This window comes from Nymphaea colorata, chromosome 4 (genome assembly GCF_008831285.2).
Source record: "Nymphaea colorata isolate Beijing-Zhang1983 chromosome 4, ASM883128v2, whole genome shotgun sequence".
Taxonomy (NCBI): domain Eukaryota; kingdom Viridiplantae; phylum Streptophyta; class Magnoliopsida; order Nymphaeales; family Nymphaeaceae; genus Nymphaea; species Nymphaea colorata.
In genome coordinates this window covers 12566441-12594240 of record NC_045141.1, presented here as the reverse complement: position 1 = coordinate 12594240, position 27800 = coordinate 12566441, and the positions used below count along the sequence as shown (strand labels likewise).

The 27800-nt window shown below is 39.9% G+C and overlaps 1 protein-coding gene across 1 annotated transcript; it reads right to left on the bottom strand.

The window, feature by feature from the left end:
* Window positions 1–17414: 17414 nt before the first annotated feature.
* On the bottom strand, window positions 17415–20827 carry LOC116252817 (E3 ubiquitin-protein ligase WAV3-like). The gene is made up of 2 exons (XM_031627372.2): window positions 19702–20827; window positions 17415–19612 (listed from the first exon to the last, which is right to left on the bottom strand). Exons 1-2 carry the CDS (start codon window positions 20164–20166, stop codon window positions 17774–17776), a joined length of 2304 nt encoding a protein of 767 aa, XP_031483232.1. The 5' UTR covers window positions 20167–20827; the 3' UTR covers window positions 17415–17773.
* Between the last annotated feature and the right edge of the window lie 6973 nt (window positions 20828–27800).

Genomic DNA, 27800 nt, shown 5'->3' with positions numbered 1-27800 from the left:
AAAAGAATCAGAAGTTGAAGATCGGATCAAGTTCCATCAAGTTGGTGATCACCGGCTCTCACCGTTCGATCTTACCATGATCACCATGTTCCTGAACGACCGCAAAAGGCCCAAGGCTTCGTTGAATGGGCTTTAATAATTAATACCATCATTTCAAGTTCCATCTGCATCCTCTCTTCGTGCCTTTCTCCTTCAACAGTATTACCCTGATCAGCTTCATAGTATACAGAATTTTGCTACAAATCCGCGTCTTGCCTTAGAATGATTCTGCTGAGAACATTGGCTTCAGGTTATTCGTATGATCTAAATATATAGGTACACAGTCATTCATGGGCATCACTTCTTAGCTAAAAAATTATAGAGTTAGATATACCTCTTGGAGTAGAGGAAACCTTTACGCAGCAGCACTTATAATTAGTCACTGACCAATAACGGATCATGAAAATTAAGACCAAGCTTCCCTTTTCAGGATTTGAAGGACCAGGACTTACATTGCAGAAAGGCTGAAACAAAAGCTTATTCTAGGCTATGTCACAGGGGTGCAAGGTGCAGGTGTCGGTGCCGAATGCGGCAAGTTACAAAAAAAGTCAGGTGCGGGAGCGGCGAGAGCATATATATATATATATATATATATAACGGCCAAAACACATTTGACTCAGTGTCGGACAGCACCAGCACCCGCATCAATGCGGATGCACCACCATAGTTGGCACGAATATTTGTGTGACTTAGATTGTAGGCACCCTCTAGATTCAAACCAAGGACGTGGTTAATACATGCAACAGCGCCCGACAGGTTGCGCTACCGGCCATCACTTTGTCAAAATTGGATTGAGAGATAAATTTAAGAACTAGCTAGCTACTCTTATGAAGTTGATCCGTTCTGTATGTTCCACACCTCTGATTTGTGTAGATCCACACTATCCTTATAAAGGGGGTTCAGAGTCGTCTGTCACTCACACGAAACTGGGGTAACTCGGGGGTTCGGCATGCTTGTAGACGTATACATCAATAAACTTAAAGAAGGTAGAATGTCAAATGCTTCACATTTGCCTGCTGATCAAGGTCGAAAATATCTATACAGTAGGCAAGAAAACCCTTAAGGATTATCAATAATACTAGAAAGAGTTCAAGCGTTAGATCTGGTGCTTACTTTTTCAATTACAAACAAATAGTATATACGGATACCGTGACTCATATTTCCCGGCGTATAAAGATTTCCTAGACTATTTAATGGGCATCCAAAGAACAAAAAACAGAAGAAAGAAAGAAAGAACATCATGGTCGTAAATCTACTAAAAACCTCACTTTCAACAAAGATTCTGTTCTGGGTTTCATTGGGTTTGCGAATCTTGCGAAAGAATTGACAGAATTCTTAGTTAATTACTTGAGTTCAATTGTGAATGTTTCACTATATGTACATAACTAAGTGTTGAACGACCTGCAAAGGCAACTCCAACTTTTATTTCTGCAACAGATAATTACATGCAATGACCATCAGTTCCAACCATGCTGAATAGGTTCTATATACTCCATATTCTCAAATAAGTATGCAAATTCATGGTTGGATTCCTGTTAGACCCAACTTTTTCAAAATTCGACCATTAGACTCATTTTTTACTCTAGTTTTGGAACGAGCGATGAGCTCAGATGTTCCCATCTGACGATCACAGGCATTTATATGTATAATTGGGTGAAATCTTTTTCAGAGAACACTACGATGTTGGACCTGTGTTATCATGACTAATATATATATATATTCAACTTCAATATGAAATAATTCAAATTTGTTTACCAAATTTATCTATTAAAATGAATTTGAAGCTGGATAGACAATTGAATATGCCCGATTTTTAAACACATGGGTATTTCAGGAAAGTCCCCATACCCATGTGGCCCCGGTTATCATTGGTGCATGAATTTTTGTGTTTTAATATGATTAATGATTAAAATACCCTTATTTACATTGAGAAAAGCTTTTTGTAAAGACGAAAATCAAAATAAAAAAAAAGTAAAAAGACTATAAAGAACATTTCTTTTTAACAAATTATCAAAATGTTCTTCTCCCTGCCGTGCATATGAAGGGGCAACTTTCTCTCCATGTCGGCAAAGAGGTTATTTGGACATACTTAAGTACCTTTTTGCATCAAAATTCGTTCAAACTACTTATTTTTACTGGATTTGGTTTATTTATATCTCAGCGAGTTATTGGTCATGGTATTTTTATTTGTATTACTTTTTTATTTAAATATTGTTTTCATTTTGAACTTTTTGTTTTGTGGTGCTTTATATATGTACATATATATACCCTGCTGTACCATCGTACCAACATTTTAATTTTAAAATTGTCATGCTGGTGCCCGCATCTCTCCACCCCTTTGCCTGATTCATATTGTATAGTCTACTAGAACTCTTCTCCTAGTTACTGACCTTTTCCATAGACAGCTTTATCTAGGTGGAATCTTTCTACAAAAGCGGAGTATACGAGTTTCACTTCAATATGATGAGTACGTAGGATCAAACGGAGAGAAAAGCAACTGTTCTGAAGTTCTTGTCACGGAATCGGCCATGATAACAAAGGAATCAGCTCAGTACGTCCAGTAAAATAAGAAAAGAATCCTTTAGCAATTAGCCCTGCAAACCTTCATCCTATGCATCTTCATAGACTGTCGTTTCACCTTGTTTCAACTTTTTCTCTAGTACTGCCTCACTGTACACGAAAACGGCTCTACTTTTTGGTTTCCCGCTGCCTGCCCACATCCGGGAAGCTCTTGTGGAAGGACATCATTGTGTTACTTGGTCTATCTTCCATCTGATCCACTTATCGTTCAGATGTTAATTTCTTCACTAACTTTTCTTAAAATCATGTAGAAAGACGATGCCGCATATTCTGTTTATTCGTATGAAGATAACTGGATGTGGTTAATGAATAAATTTTACAAATTCAAAGCAAATAGCTGGCTAGACGTACAATTATGAAGATACCACCTATTCAGTTGTAAAAATGTTCACTTCATCTCCTCCATCTCACTCTTCACTACGTGTAAAATTATTAAAAAGGAAATAATAAGAATAATATATGGATTAAAAACTTCAAATTTTCTAGTCAAAACATCTTTAATCCAAGTTGGATACGCTACATTCGAAGTTCAAACCAATAGTTAGTAATCGGCCTTGGTGGTGGAACTTTGTTTCTCTAAGTTCATACTATGAGATGTAACTCTTTTCCACTATCAAAGTGTATTAATTGTGGTAATCTGTCACTAACTTTTGCCTCTCTTAATCAAGATGTAATAGTAAGCGCTGTAACAGCCATAAGTCAAGCTCCTTCACTTGCTCAAATTAGTTGCTTGTATAGCATTTCTGCTGCTTCGTCAGTGAACACTATCTACAGACTACAAAAATTCCAACGGTTCATCCTTTTTCATCTTTGCCTGCAACTTCAAGTAGTTCTGGTTCCAACGGATAGCCTGCTTAAATTTCAATACGAAATTTAATGTCATTAGCTTTGGCAAAATACGTAGGTTACACAAATGGTCCTTCTATATGATACCTACTCAAGTTTAAGAACATGGTTGAAGTCACAACCCCTGTCGTTTTGTTGTTTTGAGTTTTTCCATGCTATTGTTTTCCTAAGGCTTGGTGGTCGTAGTTAGGGATGTTCATGAACGCAGCTTGACCCGGGCTAGGCCAGCTCGAGCTCGCTTGAGTCCCAAGAACCACAGCTCAAGCTCAGCTCGAGCTTGAGTTCCACTCAACTTGAGCTTAAGAAACTTGAAATTGGTTCGGCTAAGCTGGAGCTGAGATTTGGCTTGAGCATAGCCAAGCCATTTGTTGGAAAATAATTTTTTTAATCGTAGGTACAAGGACTCAAATTCTGAACCCACCTTTTACTAGCCACAAGTAAGCCCGCCCCTTTTTTTTTTGGTTGACAATAAGGTGAACCATCTTTTACAAATACTATTGCCACGAGCTTAAACGAGTTCATGAACTGAGTTCAAGGTTGCCTAGCTCGAGCTCGACTCGCCTATTACATCGAGTTCATTTTTCTAAATGAATCAAGCTTGAGTTGAGGCTATAGCCAAGTGAGTTCGAGTCGAGCCTGAGTTCGTTCGACTCTTTAAACATCCCTACTCACAGTTCACGGCCTCAATTCACAACCCAAAAGCGAAGTTTGTAGCATATAGTTCATTCTCATTGCTTTTTAATGACTGGTATTCTCATTTACGGTAAAACAATGGCGCCCATTCAAATTCTTAAGCTAGTACACCAAAAGTGCTCTAATCCTTTCTCACGATGCACTAGTTTGTTGCATGCAACTCTATACGCTCCTCTACGAGGGACTGATTTTCATAGTTGCTAGCTAAGGCCTAACACATGCTCCTGTGATGAGATCCAAAGGGGCTTTCTGGTGTTAAGAACAAGGTGCAAGTGTTCCAAAAATGGACTAGATTCGTACGACACACTTGAATAAGTATCTCATGAATCTACCCTAATTTTGAGGTAAATTCATAGAACACTCACATATTGTTCCTATTGTCAAACGGCCCCTAAATATATGCATCCATTGCAAGCAAAGAGTATGGACCAAGTCACAAACAATATTAAACGAGGCTGAGCAACAAAACTTTAAATTAAGCTTTAAAATGTAAACCATGAACATTAGAATTTCCAGCAGAGCGCGACCTGTTTTGTCTAGGCTGAGCACCAAATTACATCAGAAAAATACGGTAAGTTTTGAAAAAAATTAAAACCCTTAAAAATTAAAGAAAAATAAAGTAAATGAGAAACTAACAGGAAAACATTAAAAAATAAGTAGATAAGCAAGAAATAAAAACAAGAAACATTAAAAAAATGCCTAAAATGGAAAAAAGGAAAAATCGAGAAAAATACGTTTTAAACTTTTTTTTTCTTTTTGGCTTTGAAAGAGAAACACATTTTTTTGTTTACACTTTTTTTTGTTTAAAAAACACATTTTTTGGGGGATATTGATCTAATCGACTCCACAGCTCTCAAAGATCTAGAAGCTAGAATATTATCCAGACCAACGAATCTAGCTCGTCCAGTCTCATGTGTACATTTGTGTCCATGCTCTGGCCTCTGGGTCCAATTAAACTCGGCGAAAACCAAAGGTAGCCTTGGATTCTCCCATGTATCTACCTACACATTTGAAAATAAATGCTGATTCTGCAGCACCATAACCAATTAAGTACATATTTCTTAATCCATGCTCTGATCTGACTTATTGAAAGGACATTCCTACTCACGAGGTTTCTTTGCCTTGTATCTTTACCGCAAAATTCATCCTTTTGCAACTATACCATGTATTAGGCCAACCGTGAACAGCTAGAGATTGAACACAGTCAGACTATTTTCAATTAATCAACAATTGCACCCCTTATAGATAGCCATTAAATTCATAAAATCTCTTTTTTAATTTGTTGGTTCTCTTTATTTCAAGAGGGGAAAGCTACCATTGTGCTGATTGCTCTAGTAGATAGTACGTACCACTCTAAGAAGCTGCTTCCTCAGAAGGACTCTTTCGTTGGAGATCAACACTCCAAAACAGATAAGGAAAGAAAAAGGGAGCAGTTACAGAATCGAAGACAATATTCTGTGTAGGCCAATGACCACACATAAAACATGGTTAAGATGGCCCTTTCATTACTTGTCATGGCGTACGTACTACAAAGACATGTGCTATCATCTGCTGTAGGGGGCACACCCCTCTGGTCAGTATGTCCCCTTCACATGGACCGGTACTGCCCAATAACTAGCCATGAGTTAAGTGTGTACATGCAAGTTCCACTGTTCTATATGTCATATGCGGCCATGTAATGATGTTATGATGATGAAAATGGTGATGATCATGAAACATGGAAACTAGAGTACTGCAACTTCCTAAATGCATGTATGCATGGATGATATCCAACCGATGCTTCAAATAATTATGTATTGTTTTGCCCAAAGACAAATGGTACACTAAAGTTTGCTGGCTGGTGAATTTGATTGAGAATGATTTTACATTAACGGCCTGGTGGATTCCTACTTTTTTCAACTTGTTTTATGGCCATGCTGTTGGAAGAACTTGAAAGTTTTTACTTTCTTGTCGTTGCAAGACCTTGAAAATTTTTCACTTGGTTTTAAGTTTCACCCGGATGGTACACCCGGCTGACGTGCCCTCTTACCAAATGTTCTAGCGCAGACCTTCTGCTGTAAAAAACAACCATTAAAGACCATTCACCATAAAGTAGGAACAGTTCTTACCATCCCAAATTATAAGCTAGTCTCTCTCTCTCTCTCTCTCTTTCTCTTTAAGGACAACATTTAATTCATATATGTATTGGCACATCTGAAAGTAATAAATGAATGGCAGAAACTTTGTTCTAGCGGCACTTTTGCTACGAGAAGTTATATAAAAAAAGGAACTTTTTTGTACGTGTGGGACGAGAAACTAAAGACATGGAAAATAAAAGTTCCTGATATGGAGTTGTAGCCGCACTCATCAGCACCAAATATTATACCAGACACCTGCAAACAAGAGTTACACCAGGTGATCCTAAGGACCTTGCTCAACATTGCATTATTTATACTGCATGGACCTTGCATTAAGTGATTAAGACAATATTTTGGGGATACTTGTCTTGAAAAGTTTAATTGAGTGATCATAAGAACCTTGCTCAACATAAACTTATTTCAACTACTTAGACCTTGTATTGAGTGATTAAGACAATATTTTTGAGGATATTTGTCTTCAAGAGTTTAACTGAGTGTCCTAAGAAACTTGCTCAACATAAAATTATATCTATTGTTTAAACCTTATTATGTGATTAAGACAATATTTTGGGGATATTTTCCTTGAAGAGTTCAGCGGAGTGATCCTAAGAACCTTGCTCAACATAAACTTGGTTCTTGAAATACACAATAATGATACACTTTGCACATTTGTGCAACAATTTGGATTTGAAAAAGTTTTATCTTCAAGTAACTGAGCTGATCGCACTCCTAAGATTGTGCCTGTTATCAACAACAAGCTTATCTTTAGCTTGTGCTTTGATATCTTTGATAGGTGGATTGAAATAGTTGGCAGATGGATTATCACTGTCAACCTTAACATCCCCCTTCAATTTGAGTATGTAATCTATAACACTCAAATTGCTTCTGAAATGTTCATGTAGTCTAACATTTAAAGTCTTTGTTAATGCATCAGTGAGTTGCTCATTTGTTCAAACAAATTGAACTGAAATGTGTCCTTTGCTCACGTGATCTCTAACAAAGTGGAAATCAACTCCCACATGTTTAGTCCAAACATGAAAGATTGGGTTCGTTGACAAAAATAATCCACCAATATTGTCAAATCGAAGTATAAGTCCTTTCTTTGACTAGAAACCAAATCCCTTCAATAGCAATATGGTTCAAAGTACCTCGGTTTCCCTACCGACAAAGGATTCCCTCTATACTAGATAATGCAATGGTTCTTTGTTTTCTACGACAATATTGTGATGCCACCAAGAAGTGTTATGCATCCATTGATTGTTTTTTGGTCATCTAAATAGTCTGGTTAGTCAGCATCATCAGTATAGGCTTGAAGAACTAAGGGATCCATGCTTAAGGCACAAACCATAATTTAAGGTTCTTCGAACATTCCCTAAAATTTGTTTCACAGTCTTCTGGTCAATGGTGGGTTGATGCATGTAACACACTTTATTCAGAGAAAATGAGAGATCAAGTTTTGTAAAACATGCATATTGAAGTGTGCCAACAACATTTCGATAAAACATCTCATTGTCATAAGGAATTCCTTCCCTTTGAAGCTTAGCAAAGATGCTCATGGAGTAGGGGATGTCTTTGCATTGTCTATGTGAGTCAATTTCAAGAGATATAGTAAACAATCTATTTGACTGAGATAAATGGAACCATTCTCATGAATGACTTTGATATCTAGAAAATATGATAGTATGCCCATATCTTTGATGGAGAAATTTTGTTTCGTCTCATAAATCTCACTGTCTAATGCTTTTCTGGATGATTTTGTTACAAGAATGTCATCCACATGGAATAAAATGAAAGTTTGACTCTTTGTAGATATGAATAATGATGGACCTCGTCCTTGAATAAATTAACTAAAAGACATATATACCAGGCTCTTGGAGCCTAATTTAGTCCATTTGGACGCGTTTGATACTAAGACACATATACTAGGCTCATAGAGCCTAGTTTAGTCTTATTACAAGACATACATCATTTGGATGCATTTGATCTTCATTTTCTTAAGGCTAGTATATAAACTTCTTCTGTAAGACATTCGTTCAAAAAGGCATTATCAAAGTCAAGTTGATAAGTATCTCATTTGAACTAAGCGACTAGAGATAATAGCATGCGTACAAAGGTTGGTTTGATTATAGGAGTGAATGTCTTTGTAAAATCAATTCTTGCTTCTTGAAAATTTCCTTTTGCTACCAATCAAATTTTTTGTCTGGTTGTTGGCCCAACTGGGTTATATTTGACATTGCAAACACATTTAGATATGATACGATTGATGTGGTTTTGTCCTGGCAAAAGAACCCAAGTTTTGTTTTGTTGGAGTGTGTGATATTCTTTGCCATAGCTCCTCACAATTCTGAAATTTGAGATGCTTTTTAATATCTACTAGGTTCATGAATCTCTTCTTTGGATTTGGATTTGACGGGAAGAAAGGATTTTGGTCATCAATCTTGTGTTCATGTGGTGTCTTTGGATAGAAGGTGGTGAGTTAGGTCATGATGGGTTGCTAAGTAATGAGATTTCTGTATTTCGTTTTAGTTTGATTGGTTGTGGAAGATTGTTATTGAGTGGTAAGAGGGTTGTAAGATTGATTTGCTGGGAGGGTTCAGTCCAAGAGATTTCTACTGGTGATGGTGAATTGTTTATAAAGGTTTGTGTGTGAAGGTTGTGGACTAGTCAAGATTGGGACATTTTTTATTGGGTCTTCACCAATTGAGTTTGCATAAGGTAAACTTGGATATTAGACACTAGTTTGATGGTCATGAAAGCTTACCCATTAAAGCCTCCATTTACTTGTGGACATTCGCATTTGGATCCCTTCTTACTGCACCTAAACTCTAATGTTGCTTTCATTAAATTTACAAAATACTTTTAATGCTTGATACCATATCCGATCAAAATACATGTCTTAGTATTGGCGCTTACGATTGTGGTAGTCTATCAACGTCAAATAACAAACTGATCCAAAAATTTTGAAGCAAGGTGAATCTGGCCATAGATTAAATGTAATTGTATTTGATGACTTTTGGTTCTCATACTTTCTAGATAGTCTATTTATGATCAAAATCATTATTCAAAAGACATCCACCCAAAACCAATATGACATGTTAGTAAATTCAAGCTTACACAAGCTCATTTCAACTATGTGTTTGTGGTTCGCTTCAACCATCACATTATGTCCCAGTGCGCGAGAATACAGAGTCAATATAAAATTCCATGCTCAATAAAAGTATAGAAATTTTTCATATATATATATATATATATATATATATATATATAGACAACTTTTGCAAGACTCAAGGTCAAAAAAATAAATTTTACAATAGGAAGATGTAGCAAAAATCATTCAATTTAATGGTGGCAATCTTCAATTATAGGTTAACCAACACCTACACAAAAATAGCTAGATAAATGTTACTATATTGCTGCATAATTTTGTTGATATTATTATAAGTCTAATCATCATTGGCTGCCCTGACAAGAACTAAAGAAAAGAAAATTTGAAGAAAGAACTTATAACAGGAAAAGCTAGCTTTCCAATGCAAATCTACTATAAGTGATACCTCCTACCTTTATTATTGAAAGAATGAAAGACTAAATGAAATAAAAGGGCAAAATACAAATTAGCTAACTCAACAAATCAGCTAGCAAAGCTCCTTTCTATGGACGAGTCTAGAGAATCCTATCACTTAAGCAGAGTAACAAAACCTAGAGTCGAGCTAGAATCAAGAAGAAAAAGATGATCAAATGAAATATGGCACTGTGAGCCTGGCAATAGCACAAGCCCATTGTTGTCTTCATCCAAAAGAGGCAACAATGATTACAATAGAAACGTTAGATGCATTGAGGTGTTCCAATAAATTTGAGAGAATATCAAAGGCACTCCTTCTACCAATGCTCAAGAAATATCTCAACTAATGTAACAAATACCCAGCTCAAACTGCTTAACCAGGTAGGCGATCATATGTCTTTCCTTGTGCCATCTAAACATAGGTTGGATAATTGTTTGCATTTATCTTAACAACAGCCAAAGAATGGGTTTAATCCTGAGCCAAAGGCTGACCTTAATTTTGAAACTTTGCACTCCATTTAGCAGGTAGAAAATTATGTCTCAAGTCATTCGACAAGAAACAACAAAGGTTGGGTAAGTTGTGATGTGGGTGGCTAAGAGAAATGGCATTATGGGGCATCCATAGTGTCCAAAAGACCATAAGCAAGCAAACATGTCAACTATGCTACGTTCACTTGATTATGAACTTTTTTTTGCATCATCCTTTAAGAATTTCCAACATGGTTGACGAAGGGAGAGGGTTAAATTTAAGGTCCAACCTCTCTTCAACAAGTCTCTAAACTCAAAGTGCTTCCATGCATTTTAGGAAGACATGAGAAATACTTTTCTTTCTCATCCTACATAAAAAACATTTGTTAGCAAGGTGGTACCTAATTCTTTCATCATGTGCATAATCACAAGTCTGCCTTCTAGAACCATGTAAATGCTTCACTTGACTATAGCTGGAATCATTTGTCCAAACTTGTTTGCTTTCGTCAACCACTGGATGCATAGTTCATATTTGCATTTTTTTTAATTGTCAAAATGTATCTTCTCATTAACTTCAATTGTTCTTTCTGGACAAGTAAAGTATGTTATTGAACTTATTTAAGGGCTGACATGAATTTCAAAACTGAGTTAGTATCACTAGTAAGAGCTTCATTAATGCCCAGATTTTGTTTCCACCTGAAATTTGTTATATCAACAAGCTTGACCAAATAATAAAGGTCTCCACTGTAGTTTTCAATTCATATTTTAACTTTTCTTCACCATCGCTTACCTCCCAGAATGAGGTGGCTAACTGGACTGCTACTAACCAAATATTTCTATTCACAAAAAGTTGTCTAATGAGAATAAGAAACGCTCACCTTAAGTACAAGAAAAATCGTATTAATTTTGTTAAAGACTTCTAACTTCACTCAATGCCTTCCTCAACTACTGGATATCAAACGGTAGACCATTTGATAGGATGCATCTTATGAGAGTTATCAGTTTGCCTCCATAGGAAATCACTTCACAGATTTTCTATCTCATTAAAGGTTGGCATAGGTAGTTTCAACACCATTATCTAACACTCTAGAAATTGATAAATGATATGTTTTATCAAACAAAATTTACCTACAAAGAAGAAAAAATAAATTTCTATGAACCTACCCTCCTTTTTATCTTGATACATAACCCATCTTCGTAGTATTTCTTGAGTTTTTCATAAAAAAAAGTTAGCCTTAGGTAAGTCAAAAGGAACTAGCCATCACTCCACCTCAAGAAAGATAAGATGTCAAGAAAATTTTCTTGCTGAACTCTGAAAGGAACTATTGTTGATGTATAACAAACCTATAGAAAAGCCAAACTCATCTAGCACCATTTTTATACATGAAATAGACTCTTACTTAACAGAAGGAAGCATAATAATATTTTCTACCAAAAAAATTCTAAAGAATGCACATGATGGCCTTGAAATTTGGGTCCCATAATGTTGTTGCGACTAACTTCTTTTTCAGTCTTCTTGAAAGCATATCTACAAATTAAATAATGGGAGGGGCAGTGGATAGCCTTGTAGAAGCCCCCAATGACTATAAAAACAATTTCCCTCAAAACTAATGAGAATAAGCAAAAGAAAAGGTGGAGATGGGACACATTACTCTTTCAACCTAAAATTCATCAAAACAATAAAAAGAAGGGTTTTCCTCAAAAAAAGCGAAGTCATTCTCTCAAAAGCTTTAGATATGTCTAACTTTAAGAGGACTGATTGGCCTTTAAATTTATCCATACTATTGAAAACTTTAAGGATTAACAAGTTTCGGTCTTAATCCTCCCAAAATGAATGTCCATTGCTTTTTGCCTATGATTCATGCAAGTATTGGCATCATCCTTTCAATAATAATTTTTGTGATAATCTTATATATACAGTTACACAAAGCTATGTGCTGAAGGTCATGTATATTCATGGCACCATTAAACTTTGGAATCAAGACAATATTGGTGTTATTAAATCGCTTTACTAGTTTTCCTGTTTTAAAGAAGTTGCATACTATCAAAGAGACATCATCACCAACTATATACTACAATTTCTTATAAAATTCTATCTCAAAATTATTATGACACATGGTCTTAACAACTTTTCATTATAAACATGTGGTTTATGCAAGAACCATCTCAAGAGCATTGGAACTATGTGAAGAGAAATCTTAGATATCACCAAAAAACGATGGGATATGGTTTGAACTTCTCAAAGGACAAAGATCTCAATTTATCGATTTTCTATGACATCGATTGGGCAGGTGACTTGACGATCGACAATCAACTAGTGGTTATGTCACCTTCCTAGGGTCAAATGTGATTTCATGAGTGGCATCCAAACAACGTACCGTGGCTTGCTCATCTACAAAAATAGAATATAAGGCCTTAGCCAGAGCTGCTTCAGAACTTTTATGGATTAAATGTTTTTTTCAAGAAACTAGGAATAAAAGAGACTCGACCACCAAGTTTGTGGTGAGACAAACTAGACACAACATACTTATCTATGAATAAAACATGTCGAAATCGACTACTATTTTGTCATGGAACGAGTAGCCAAGCAAGAAATGGGGATAAAATTTATTGACTCAGATAGTCAACTGGCAGATATCTTTACTAGACTTACCTGGGCTAAGATTCAATTTTCTTAGATGGAAGCTCAATCTGAAAGAGATTGGCTTTAGGGGGAAATGTTGAAAAGATTGACGTTGATACTGCTAACCATAGCACAAGAAAAGGAGATTATATTACTGGCACAATCAAATGAGGTTTTGATCATGACATAGGAAGTGACAAGGACAATCTGACAAAGCACATTAAGATTTGTGTTCCTAGAATAGATACTAAAATTAAGGACCCTATGTAGCAACTTTCTTTAATATAATGAAACCTCTTAGAAGAGTGGTCGTAGGCTCAGCCGAACCACGATAAGCCTTGGAGTTCTTTATGTGGTTTATTATTTCTGTTTCATATTTTACACTTCTGCTATTTTAATTTAAGAAAGCTTGTTAATCTTTCACCCATACTCTTGTTATTATTTTAGATAAAAGGAAGGACAACATTAATGTCATCTTGAACTGCATAACTGTATTCACATTTAGATAAAGAAAGGGCAGCATTAATTTTATACCTAACTACCTATAGATAAAGAAAGGGCAGCATTAATTTTATACCTAACTACCTTAGCCAAGATATTAAGACAAATTCAGGATGACAACAATGAACAGGTCAAGAAGCTAGTGATAGTGACTAATGTGTATACTAGATATTGTTTCATTATTGCAACTAACTCAACTCCTACTTGCCCATATAAATCTCAATTTTGAGAAAAAGAAAATTGTTTGCATTCCCTTGAAATAAAATGGAAATCCATAAAAGAACATTGAGTTCGAAGACCATCCCTATATATATATGTTGAAAGCACAATAAATTGTTGCTAAAGCATCATTAACTATTATTGAACTAAAATCTGTCCTTCATGTTCATGCAATGGCTGTTCTTTAGTTTCATACATTTTTGTTTTCCAAAACAAGTAATTACCAGGCCTTTATATGCCAGACTTGACTAAGAAGATCAAATGGTGAAGATTTAGCCAAATTGCATATTACAAATCTACATAAAAATTACCATTTTAACATGTAAGCTTTTATGAAAATTTAAGAATTAGCCTTCTCAATGTTTATCAGTTTTCATTCTTTAATTTTAACGTGAATAACACATAATTTACTTTTTCAAATGCTTAGAGAAATGTAACCAGTCATTTGACTTGCATGCAACTGCTCTTACAAACACCATATGCCTTTTTACAACACGCCCTTTCATTCTCATGTGAGCACATCACACACTATTTCTTCCTTTCAAAAAGAAAAACTATGTACGTTGCAATGTGCAGTAGTGTTATAAAAACTAGAAAATGAAAGGGATCAGGGCTATTTAATGCAGTGACAACTACATCATATATACGTCCTTGAATAAGCAAAGGTGTATGGCTAAGAGGCCTTTATGGAAAAGAAAAAAGTTAACAAGTTTTTTTCTGAAAAAAGATATTACACTTTTTTAGTTAAATATTCATTTCTAATTGAGGATGTTTTCTGTACATGGTTTCGGCCAAACAGAAGAGTTAGTCAATACCTTTTGGATGAGCGGAATGAGTATCCCATTACATGAGTGGGATTTAGGGGTTGTGTTGGTGCATAGTGTAGGCTCCTCAATATACATCAGCTAGTTTGCTAGTTCCACCCCATTGGAATAAGGGAGATTGATGCTCATGGCACTCGAACCAATGACTGGCTGCCTATCATCCACTGACTCAAGCCAATACGCCAATCCCCCTCACGCCCTTCAATATACATCAGGTAATGTGCTAGTTCCACCCCCATTGACATGAAAGGGGTTGACACTCGTATCACTCGATACCAGTGACCAGCTGCCTATCATCTGTTAGCAGTGCACCAAATCATGCCCTCACACCCCTCAATATACATGAGCTTGATATAAGGGTCTGGGGTTGACACTCATGTCGCTCAAACCAGTGACCAGCTGCCTATCATCCACTGGGCCCGGCCAGTGGTATCAAACCTCCTCATTGCTGGTTAACACCTTCAAATATATGATGAACACATGCTATGAACCCATATAATATAAGCATGCATGCATGCGAGGGGCGGGACCTGTTCTCGCCTCGCATGTCTTAAATGACAGTTCTACCCCCCCAAGCACCATAATCAATGCCATGCATTGTATGTATAAGCTGTAAGCATATCCCATGAAATGTACCCTAAGTTATAGAAAAACCAAAGAGGAATCTCTGTAATATATGTAGCTACCTACCTAGTTCAACTTGGCTGCAGGAGCGGCAACTTGATATGTCCACTAGTTATCAGGGAGTGAAGAAAAAGAGTATAAACCCAGGCAACTGGATGAGGGCATCAACCGTCTATATCACTGGTTCTTAAAGCATGGATACCAATGCCTAAGGGGCCTGACACTGACCTCGTCTCTCTGGCTTTATTATTAGGGATCTTATATGGCCTTAGTTTTGTCCACGCCACCGCATGCATTTAAGTGTATGGGACAATGTTGCTGCAGCTTTTGAAAGAGGTCCAGGTTCAAATTATGTTCCAACTAGAATTTTCTACTTGGGTCCAAGATTGGATAAGAACAGATGCAGAAGATCATTGATCTTTTTCCTTTCTTGTTTCTTTTGAATTTTATTTTGTCTTTTTGACTTGTGCACATTGGAGAGAGCAAATTGATCAGTACTACCGCTTTTTAAATCATTCTCTCTCAGTAAAAATATTGCTTCCATTCTCAAAACTGACTGTCATATTGCATTTCTACACAAAGGTATTAGCTAGGGGATTTTTTATTAGTAAACAGGCTATGTATATGTCATGATCCAGAATATACTGTTGGATTTTTTATTGAAGTGATACAGAAGTATAAGTTGCAGATCAAATATTGTGGATGTGGGAATCGCTTTCCAACAGCAAACAGACTTCAATATGTAGTCTACCCATCATGGGTAGTAGTAATATTTTCTGACCAGAACTCCGAAAGTTAGAAACACGTGGGTTTGAATCATCCAAAGACGCAGCAGCATAACTAGTCGGCCTGAGTGTTGCATTCAAGGTGCACCCTTAATTCGATTCTTGTGAGTGTTACTCTTTTAAACTGCAAACAATAGCACGAATGACACTCAAGTTGAAGAGCTTAACGTAAGGCCATCCAATCCAAGCCCCGAAATAGATCTAAACCTTAGGGCCGAAAGAAGTGGGGGTGGCTTTGCTTCTCACAAAACCGCCACGTGGGTTCAAGTCAGATTGGAAGGTTGTGCCCACTGATTCAAGGACGAGAGGGTCACCGTTGGTGCAAATAGGACCTGATGTGAACTTCCCGGCTGCATGCTTTGGCCAATGTCAGTCCCAGAAGGACCAACCGAAAAAGAACCAACAACAGTCCAAAGCAGATGGGGAGTTTTTTGGATTCAACTGGGTAAAAATAGGCAACTCGAATAGAGTTTGTACACAAAGGACTGTACAGGAATGGCAAGCACAGAACAAGCAATGGTCCATACTCTTTCTGGCTTCTAATGAACTGCATGCTTGGAAGGAACGAACAAAAGATCCGGTTCTGTATTCACATGAAGTGTGAAACTTGCAGGAAACTGGCTCACGTGGTAGGAGCAGGGTATCAATTAATGTCGCCGAATTGATCATGACCCCACGAATTTCATTCTGAATGTACTCAATGATGAAAAATGAACATAGTTTTTTCGCAATGACCATGGTTTTTCATAATGGTGGTGGAGTTTCCTCGAAAGAGAGAGAAAATCAGTCGTCCAATTCTGAGTCTCAGCAGAAGAGAAAAGGCAAGGCAGGGCTCTGATGATCAATGAATGACTGAATGTTGCCTGATACCTAGGGAGTCTCATAGCTTTTGCTCGCTATAGACAAAAGACATAATGCCTCGCGATCGTTCTTTTTTTTTTTCTACTTTTTTTCTTTTCCGTTTTCTTCCCTCGATCTCTTCTCGATAGAATCACAGTAGCATCTTTAGTCCTCGTTTCGAAACAGACAGCAGGTTCTGAATAATTGAAGCAGGAACAGAATTTTAACTCCATTGCGGCTCGACTCCCTTTCCCACGGTTCACCCTCTGCCTCCTTTTCCACCCACAGATCCGTGCTCTATCACGTGGGCTGGAGACCAGCCCACGTCGTCCCAAGTCCCAACCAGAAAACAAAACCAGAGAGAGAGGGAGAGCGGCCATGGAAGATGGACTTCTCCCTCTGTTTTGCGCCGATTCTGGTTGTGGGTCGCCTGCTCCAAGAAGAGGGAAGGTCCATGCTTTTTGTTTTTGTAGTATTATCATTGGTCTGGTGTCTGCTGTTATTGCATGCATCAGGATCAGAATGACGTAAGTCGCTGCACCAGAAGACTCTGTCTTTGTCGAAAAGGGCAAAAGGGTCGTGAATCGAAGAGATGGAGAGAAGGGATGGGCTTGAAACTTTGAAGGCAGAGATGGGTATGAATCAAAATAAAGAAAAGGGAGTGGAAAAGAAAAGAAAAAAAAGAAAACGAAATCCTGAGAAAACAAATCATTGTCTCATCAACATTTTCTTTTCATTTCAGGATTCCCATCACATTATTTTCCTGTCATTCTTCCTTTTCATACACATTCAACCCCCTTCCCCCATCACCCATCATCATGATCATCATCATCATGATACGGCCCCCGTTACCATCTTCCCATCATTAACTTATTTACCTAGAATGGCCAAAGACAGGAGTTCCATCTGGAAGGCATACCTGTGTTTTCTCTTTCGATGATCAAAACGGCCATCATGTCATATCACAACATCATACAACATATCATGTATCATCACATCATCATCACATCATTACTCGGATATATCCTAGTTTCCGTGGCACGTGGTGATGCCCTTCAGAATCTCGCGTTCTCGAAGCCATGTAGGTCGCTGACCCGGTTCATCGACTTCCTCAGGATGGCCACCTTGGCAAGCCGCTCGGCGGCGCGCCAGGCCGACGTCGGCGTGAGCGCGTCGATGGCGTCACCGTACGCGGAAGAAGTCCAGTCGTTCTCCTGCCTCCTGATCCCCCTCTGTTGTTGCTGCTGCTGTTGGTGGTGGTGGTGCTGTTGCTGTGGCTGGTGGAGGCGCCGCCAGTGGAGCTGAGATAGCTCTGCTTCGAGAGCTCGGAGGTGCTCGTCCGCCGGCAAGGACGAAGAAGACGATTTCATCAGAGCCGAGCGAGCTGCCGCGAGGACCTGTTGAGCCGAGCCAAGGTCCCCCAGCTCCGCGAGATATCCTGCCTGTGCAGCGGCACGGGTAGTCTGGAACTTGTTCCTGAGACGATCCAACTTGAGCGAACCGGTTCGGGACGGCTGCATGCTAGGGAGAACCAGAACCTGCTCTCTACAGTAGACTGGCTGCTGGCTCACTGGATCCCGGAAGCAACACCTGATAGAGAATGCCTGGTTGCCTGGGGCCGCGCCTGCCGGAACCCGCACCTCGACCAGGATCTCCCGCTCCTCCTCCGCATAGAGATCGCCGAGCCGGATCGTCCCCGAGCGAGACGAGCCGGAACGGTTTAGGAGAACTCGCGGCCGGTCGTGCCAGGAGTAGACGCCGTCGACCTCGCAGCCCGACCACCGGATCTGGAGGTGCAGGTCCTGTACGACGACGCTCAGCAGCCCGCCGACGCACTGAGCGAAAGCGTCCTCGCCGACGCCGACAGACCCGCCAAACCCGAAAGCGTGCACGGGGATCTCGACGTGGCCGAACCTTGTTGTCGTCGTCGTCTTCGTAGGGGGAGTGGCGCCGGCGGTGGCGGAGGCGGAGTTGTCTTGACCGTCGGATAGAAGCATGATGCTGGCGACGGGGTTTCGATCCCGGCGATCTTCGAGCACCTTGGCGGCCTTGCGCAGGGCCTCGCTGACGCAGGTGCCCTGGCTGCAGACGAGCCGCTCGACTACTCGGCGAGCGGCACGCTGTCCCTGGGCGGTCATCCGGCGGAGGGGGAGCAGCCGCTTGGAGGAGGAGGAGAAGGCAACTATGGAGAGGCGGTCGGAGGAGCCAAGGGAGGAGATGACGAGGCGCATAGCCCGCTTTATCATGTGGAGCTTCGTCCCCGACATGCTCCCGCTCACGTCCAGCACGGTAACCAGGTCGATCGGAGCCCGGCAGCCCGGGTCCCTCTCCGGTGGCGGAGCCCTCACTCGGAGCACCACCGCGTAGCTCTCGTACCCTCTCCCCGCCCCCACCAACGCCGTCTCCGGCGACGAGCTCACCCGAACAATCCTCTCCCTCTCCTTCTCGTCGTGCCCCTTCTTGCCAGCCACGAAGAACCCCTTGAATTCCTCGTCGTCCCCGCCCTCGGCATTCACTTCTTCTTCTTCTTCTTCCTCTTCGCCGACCTCCGGTATGGGATTGAAACGGCCGGCACCCTTAGCCGGAGCTAGCGGCTCATCGTCGTCGTAAACCCTAACCTCCTCCGACGGCTTCCGCGGGCTCTTTGGCGGGGGCTGCTGCGCTGGAGCTGGAGCTGGAGCTGGAGCCGGCGCCGGCACCGGCAACGGCACCAAACCCGGCAGCATTGGCACCTCCTTCCATTTCAATTGGCAGACGGGACAGGCGAGGGATCGTTGCTTCTGGACATAAGTAGATATACAGTGGAAATGGAACGAGTGGGAGCACTCAGCCGTGAATATGGCCGTCCCCTGACCCGACTTGGTACTGTGCGAGCATATCCCACACGAGTTGCTCTGCAACAAAGAATTAAACCCACCATGAGCTAGCACCAAAGGAAGAAGAAGAAGGGGAGCAGAGCAGGGAGTGGAGATTGCTTGCTTACTCTTGTCAGCCGGAGAGAGGCCTTGAGGATGGCTAACCGGGAAGGAGACCTCGGGGAAGAAGAAGGGTTGGAGAGTTCAGCCAACCGGGGGCTCTTACTGGTCTTGCATTGGAGGCGTGGGCTGAAGAAAGAAGAGGGCGTCGAGGCGGACGACTTGGGGCTCGACGCCGCGGAGGAGGAGGAGAAGGAGAACCCCGTCTTGCATCTCAGCGTGGGGCTCGACAACGGTTCGGATTGAAGCCTAGGCGTTGATGGGTTGCTGCTGCTGCCACCTCCGCCGGCAACCGCCGTCTTCAGCCGGCCTAGTTTCACGCACGCCCTGGGGGTCGGGCTCGAGGCTAGCTCCGCGTCTGACGTCGCCGCTGATGATACCAGTGGTGGCTGCTCGTCGTCCGGGTCACGAGGAGCCGACGTGCAGACTCTCAATCCGAGAGCTTTCCTCGCTCTCCTCCACCCACTCCCCATCTCAGTGATCTCACTGAAAGGAAGAACAAAACTGCTACTACAACTACACGAGGACGCCCCAAATCTCTCCTTTTTCCTTTCGCTTTTCTCTCCTCGCTCTCACCTTTTCTCTCCTGCCTTCTATTCCTTCCCTTTCTAAACCTGCAACCGAGCTTTTATCCCCTGCAATAGTGGACAAAAAGGAGGAATTCTGGGTCGAGAGGTGTGCATAAGATTCATGGAAGAAAGAGACAACCTCTCTCTCTCTCTCTCTCTCTCTCGCTCTCTCGAAAAGGAAGATCTGAAAAAACGCCAAGCGGAAAAGGGATACGGAGAGAGAAAGGCGAAGCAGAGGGGAAGAAAAGGGCCGCTCTCTAAAACCTCACGCACCCTGAACCGTCAACCGGCACATGCCCGTAAGGTCCCGTCCTCGACTCGGCCGACCCCACCGACCAGCCTCGACAAGCACCCGAGGGCTACTCCCTTATCTCCATCTCCACGTCTGGAGGCTTCTCTCTCCGACACCGCCACGTGGCGGTGGACTTCGCCGGACGGGTTGAGCAAGCAGGGGCATCTCACTCTCTTCTCCGCCTCGGGAGTCGCCGGAGCTTTCGCCTCTCTGGCGAGTAGGCCTCGCCGGGAATCTGGTCCGCCTACCTCACCTGGCCTGAGGCCTGACCCGATATACGAATCGCAGGTAAATCTTTCGAAAAAGGTGGTGCCAACCTGCCAGGACCTCGATTTTCTTTTTCAATTAATTGTTCCATTACATGTCAAGAAATGTTCCCTTTTCCACAAATATAAACTATATCCTACTTTATAATGTAATATATATATACAAGTAATAAATAGAAGATATGTTTTAGTAAGGACCTAACTCAATCGAGTTAAATGCTTCTTTTTTCATATTCGATCCATTTATAGATACCAAACGAACATCTGTTTGGCTCCTTGAGGAAATGAATTGAACATGGGTATTTGGTAGTGTGAATTTCAAGGCTAAAGTATAATATCTATACATAATTTTGAGCTCAGATATACGTCCAATAAGAATGGCTTTCTCTGTTTTCCGTTGTTAATATTTATTGGCATCTTATCTTTACCAACATTCTTGGAAGATGTGCCCCCAAAAAAACAAAAGATTTTTAGCAGCACCCGCATTAACTTCACTGACTTTGTTCAATAAAAAGATATCGTTTGATATTTTGACATGTAAACTTTTCATTGCTGTGAAAGCCGGAAAAGAAACTGATCAAAAGAGTGTCACAAGTAAAGAGAGTTACATGAATTGCATTGAGAATAAGGCTGATAATGCGACTTTTGACCTTCGTTCTAACAATATCTGGATACCATTCTAAACATGTAATCATTGGCAACCTGCTCTTTTCTCCTGGATTTTCTTCTTTCTAGCAAGTAAGTGAATAAAAATGGTCGTCGTCTGAGCCCTTCCCTGGCTTCCGCAGCTACTTGAAAAACCAAAAGAAGGTTCCAAAGAATCCAAACAAGTTGCAGGGTTTATAAAAAGCGTAGATTTGGGAGTCAACTTTCTCGGCACATATTTTATTTCGGTGCAGGGCTTCGGAAGAGAGCCTAATTCTCAAGTGGGTCTCCTGACATAAAGTTAATTTGTAATTAAAGTCTGCCAAAATCCAACTTGCCCATAAACTAAATACCTCTTCACGTTTAGCGCCAACTTGGAATCATATTCAAGATTTTTAATGAATTCGAATTATATTTTAATTACTGTAAAATGCAAATATATAAAGATAAGTGCGTGGAGTGGAATTATGGATATCCCCGCCGGAAGGGCTGATGGGCAGTCGGTGCAAAGGCAGAGGTGGACTGACAGGACGAGGGAAGGGCACTCATGGGGGTCATCGGAAAGTTGATTTGACAGTATCAACAGTGGTTTCCTCTGCGGCGAATAGTTCCGACGCCGGACAGTCACGTGCCATTACCTTCTCTTCTTTTCCGGTCAATCGCCGTTTAAGGGCCGGGGTTTAACAAAACCGATGAGAAAAAGGTGGGGGGGCAGAGAAAATAAATAAAAACGCAGAGCTGACGTCAGGCGGTCATCGATCGCCGGGACGGCGCTCGGCGTCGTCAACTCCTATAAAAAGGCCTAATAAAAAACCCCGCACACGCAGCCCTGGTTCAACCGGGTCTCGCCCAAAAAGCCTGTACCCGTTCAGACTTCAGAGCCCCTTCAGCATAATTTGACGCGGTTACCCCTACCGCGTGGTCGAATCTTCCAACCGATACGTCTCGGTTTCATTTGAATCTCCATACCGATACCCTTTGGCCGCTTAATTTCATGCATGAAGCAAAGCAGAGTTTGGCTCGGAAACGAGGCAAAGACGGATCGGCCGTGTCCGAGACGAAGAGCAGACGAAGTTTCCCTCGGGGTAAAACAGGAAGATGGGAAGGGGCAGGAAGGGGAGCTGGATTATGGCGAATTTTGTGATATTAATCAAATATTTGAAAAGGCATTAGAGGAAGAAAGTCAACTGTCAGAGGGTGAATTTAAATGTAAGAGGGGAAAGCATCGAGATTCGAGGGTTATAATTGTCAAAAAAAAAAAAGGAAGAGTAAAGGGAGGGAATCGGCCCCTTAGTTACCGTGAGTGGTCGCTGTTAACTTGCGGTTAAAGTAACCAACTAATCGTACCATATATATATATATATATATATATATATATATATATATATATATATATATATATATATATATATTATTTATTTATTTTGAGATCGATATATTTATCAATTATTATATAAAATTTGTGGTCGTTATATTTATCAACTAAATTCACTTAAAACTAAAACTTGTATACACTGTGATGGTTATACTTATCAAACTAGAGTGTAGTAATGGACAAACCAGCCCTCTAATACGACTAGCTACCCCACATTTTTTAGAGATTTTTATCAGTATCATATGTGAGTTTTATGGCGCTGGAATGAACCACTCACCCTAAAAAAAATATTATTATTTTTTAATTAATTACTTAAGATCGGATGCATTGCACCATCTATGTTTTAAGAATATACGTTGTTGTTATGGAAAAAAAAGTACGATTATAAGCATATTATAAAAAAATAAACGGTAAACATAATCACACTATATTTTCTGATACACGAATATAACATGGAAATTTGCCTGCTTGGAGCAATCTCAAGTATTAAATAGGATCAAATAAAAAAAAAAAAGGCTCAAGTATATGATGCGATCAACTATTGGACACATGTAAAAGTTAGGTGACTAGTCTTGTGTGTATAGTAATGGATTCAAGGACTTTTTGGCTGTTTCATATCAGATCTAATCTCGACATTCTAGAATTTTGGGATTTATGGAGTTAAAATGCGAATCGCTTTCCCTTCTCATCTTTTCTCCTAATTAACTTGATGAAATTATAGAGTTGGAATGGAACTTAGATCCTCAAATTTAATTATGATCCCTGTCTCTCAGATAAGCATTTGCTATAAAATATTCTGAAAATCCTGCCAGTTTCAAGAAAGTCTTCGTGCTTGTCCTTTTAATTGTTGAGACATATCCAATCTTTCCAGCTCCACACAACTCAAGTGGGCTACCGATTAATTTGAGTTGATTACGACTTAAAGAAGTCGCTTCTATCTTTGACAATGTAATAAATTAACCCAACGAGTTTGGTTTGCTCTTTCTACTTTGTCTCCTTTCTTCTTTTTTTTTAAATTTACTTGATGTCTTTTTCTTCTATCTAATTAAGAAAATCTAAAAAATTGAATAAAATAATCGTATAGCCATTTCTTCAAAAAGAATGAAAAAAAGTACAAAAACATCTTTGCATACAAAAAAAAAAACAAATCAAGATAAGTTTGGCAATAGCAATAGTAACATACTATTTCAAGTATTTATCATAAATATTAAAGTAGATTCATCAAACACCGTGTTGAATGAATTTGTTTTAATCTTCAAAGCGAATACATAAACAATAAATTTCTTGTTTTGAAGGTGAGTTGTTCAAATTTCTTGTTTTGAAGGTGAGTTGTTCAAATTTCTTGTTTTGAAGGTGAGTTGTTCTTTCCACTGCGCTTAAAAGAGGCCACTGCGCTTAAAAGAGGCCATTGCGCTTAAAAGAGGCAACTGTCTCCTTGTGTCCTCCATCCTCAAGGTTCACAAATCATATTTTGTGACTTATTATAGTTCAGATGAAAAGCACACTAGACCATGACAATGACCCATTCCGGATTCAAACACAAGTCCCTTTAAAAGTGGACCACCTTGCAAATGCACTACTACAACTCCTTAGAGTCACGCCTGATGTATTCAGTTTTTACTAACATGAATACAATTTTATATATATATAATACAAAATTAAAACAAAGTTAGCTTGATCAGCTTTTTTAATATATTTTTGAAACGTTTATTTCATGTAGTTCTATCACTTTAGAGAAGATAATAACGAGTCGGTAGCTGCTAATAATTGGACAGTCACGATTCGTCGATCCGAGGATGTCAACGGGCCAGATGCTGTTTGATGTAACCAATAATCAATCAAGAGAGATTCCAATTAGAGGTGGAATTATTGGCGTTTTTTATGAGGAGGGGTTACCTTTCAAAGTCTGGATCATATGAATGGCTCCAAGCTTTGATGTGGGCATTTTGGAACCCTAGCTGATTGGATGGATACATCCAACTTGAATCCTTGAGTACTGATTTTGACATATGGATAGAGATATGTTATGCTGAACCGGATCTAACTTAATTTCTTCGATTATCAACCCACTAGTGTGACCAGCTACACTATGCTTCTCGAGACTCGAAGTGACATGAACTGAAAATTAAGAAGTTCTGCTATGAACTTCAGGACTGGAAAAATCATTTACTTTGTGTCATTGTGTTAAAAGTATGAACAAGTGATGTTAAACATGCTTCAAATTTCATGATAAATAGCAAACGTAGGAATAATCTCTATCTTTATGATCTAAGAACATGTATTCATTTTTTTCTATCAATTGCAATAAATCAGTTGTTAGAACTGGATCAGCACAAAATTATAAATCCGATTTTACAGCTTTCATTTCTCTAGTATCTTGGCGTGACTTGAGTGTGAAAAAGGTTCCAAAATCAGTTTTATAATGATAAAAAGCTAATCACTTATTTTGGTTTAAGTAGAACCCGTATCCTACTAGAGCTGTCAAAACTAGATCTCAGGATTAGAGGAAAAAGGAGTGGAGCTTCGGCCTCTTCGTGGTATCATCCCTAAAACTAGGGGCGAACACGAGCCGAGTCGAGCCCGAGTTCAGTCAGCTTGAACTCCGCTCGACTAGTTAAACCTCAAGCTCGACTCCGCTCGAGCTAGAGAATAGCTCGACAGAAGCAGCTCGAGCTCTACTCGGTAGTTACATGTTTAGCTCGAGCTTGACTCGATTAAGGCTCAACAAGCTCGTTTGAATAGAATTTATATTCATGGTTATGTGTTGAGCTCGAGCTCGATTCGAGTAAGACTCGACAAACTCGTTTGAATAGAATTTGTATTCATGGTTACGTGTTGAGCTCGAGCTCAACTCGATTAAGGCTCGACAAACTCATAAGCTCATTTGAATATATCGACTTGATTAAGTCTCAACAAGCTCGATTAAGGCTCAAACTCGACTTGGCAGTTATGTGTTGAGCTCGAATTCAACTTAATTATTTGAACGAGTCAACTCATGAACTCGAGCTTGACTCGTTAAGCAAATGACTCGGCTCGAACTCATTCATGAGCCGAGCTTTAATGACGTTGTTCACCCCTACCTAAAAGACCTAAAAACTGGATCTTGAATCCTCTAAAGTTCAGACCCGTTTCTGTGCCTTGACCAACATTAAGAGTATAGTTGGGGAGGCAGGCTTAAAAGATAAGATCAGATTGGCGTTGTTCATGACACTGATGGCGATGACGATGTGGAAATGATAGACTACTTCACTGGGTCCCTCAAAAGACAGCGATGGATCCAGACTTGGAGTGAAGTGGTCCAGTACCGGATTCGGACCCGCAGCATCGTGGGGAGATCTAAAATCTTTCGTATTCTCAACGTCAGCCGGTCCGTATCATGGATCACAGATTCACATGAGATACCGATAGTGCAGAGCCTGTGCTGTAGCTGTGCTGCACAAAGAAAAAAAAAAAAAAAGTACCGGTCCATGGAGGTCCACGGGTCGCTTTTAAGGCTTAATCATGGCCGGAGGCTCAATACACCATTCATGGTGCAAGAAATTGCAGGTAGCTCTTGTTGGCATTACCTTATAGTGGAAAATCTTTTGAAAACGAGGCCAATCCCCATAATTTTGTTCCACATTTGTTGTGCACTTGATTTGAAAGAACAGTGAGGCAATTTTTTAGGAACTAAGAGCTCATAATGAACCTAAAGCCTACTCTAATACAGCTCGGCCGGGTCGGGTCGGGTCGAGCCAGTACATTGCTATAGGCCCCTCCTATAGAGACGACGATGAGGTGGTTGACACGGGAACCCATAACTAATGGCAAATACAAAGATCATAGATATAATATGTGAGTGTTCCATAAATTTATCCCCAAGATTGGTGCAGAATCATGGAGCACTTGTTCAAATGTTTCACGAATATGCACAATCTTTGAATAGATTCAACGAACACTCACACAGTACGACCCCTTAGGAGGCATTTGACAACGCCACTGTTACTTTTCAATGTATCTGCCCTTTGCCTGCAACAGTAGCAAACCATTTTGAATCCCAAACAACCCATTAAATGCTTTTTCTCTAGTTTTTGAAAGGGATTTAGATCATTACAACTTTTTGATTTGGGTTTATTGCTCCAATGGTGTTCTTGCTTTTCATATTTAAATTCTTTTATTTTGACTTGGTAGATGCAATTATTGAAGATGAGCATTAATAGAGGACTTTATTTTAGGTTTGTGTCTTGTTAGGTAAGATGCATGTGTGTTTAAGTTATTGTTTAGAAGAAAGGAAAAAGAAAGTATTTTTGACTTAGAAGACACGGGGAGCCCAAAAGTCAAGCAACACCAACACTTGGGGTTGCAAAAGTCAGCTGCCTTTGTCCTTTCTTTAGTCATAATTATATCATGGTGTGTTTTCCACTAAGATTAATTGGACTTGCTTTGCAATATCTTTATTCTTAAGCAATCTTAAGATAACATTTCATTTAATTATAAGCCCTTCACATCCTCTAATTCGGTGTTTGATAACCTCCGATCTCAAATTTGATGTTGATATGAAATTTATTTTAGGTGAGATCCACTAATTAAGCAACTAGGGGATCTTAATAGTGTGGATGAAATGACAAACCTAATCGTACACTGGGCTCAGGCTCCTGGTTCAACATATCTCAACCCATCTTTTAGTAGTTTCGATTCTAGTTCTAAAAAAGTTAGGAACCAAGACAACAAACTACTTTAACAACCCCTTTTATAAGCTCTGAAGATGTCTTACAATCTTTAACACATGACTAAACTTCTCAAAGCAGGACGTTACACGTGTCCACATGTGTTGAACCCAAGGTTCGAGTATTGAATCGTGTTATGATACCACAAACAACCCGACCCACTCCCATATAGGGCCCGAGCCTTTAGTTCGACAAATCTCAACCTGTTTTTCTTAGTAGTTTTGGTTTTACTTCTACAAAGTTTAAGAACTAAA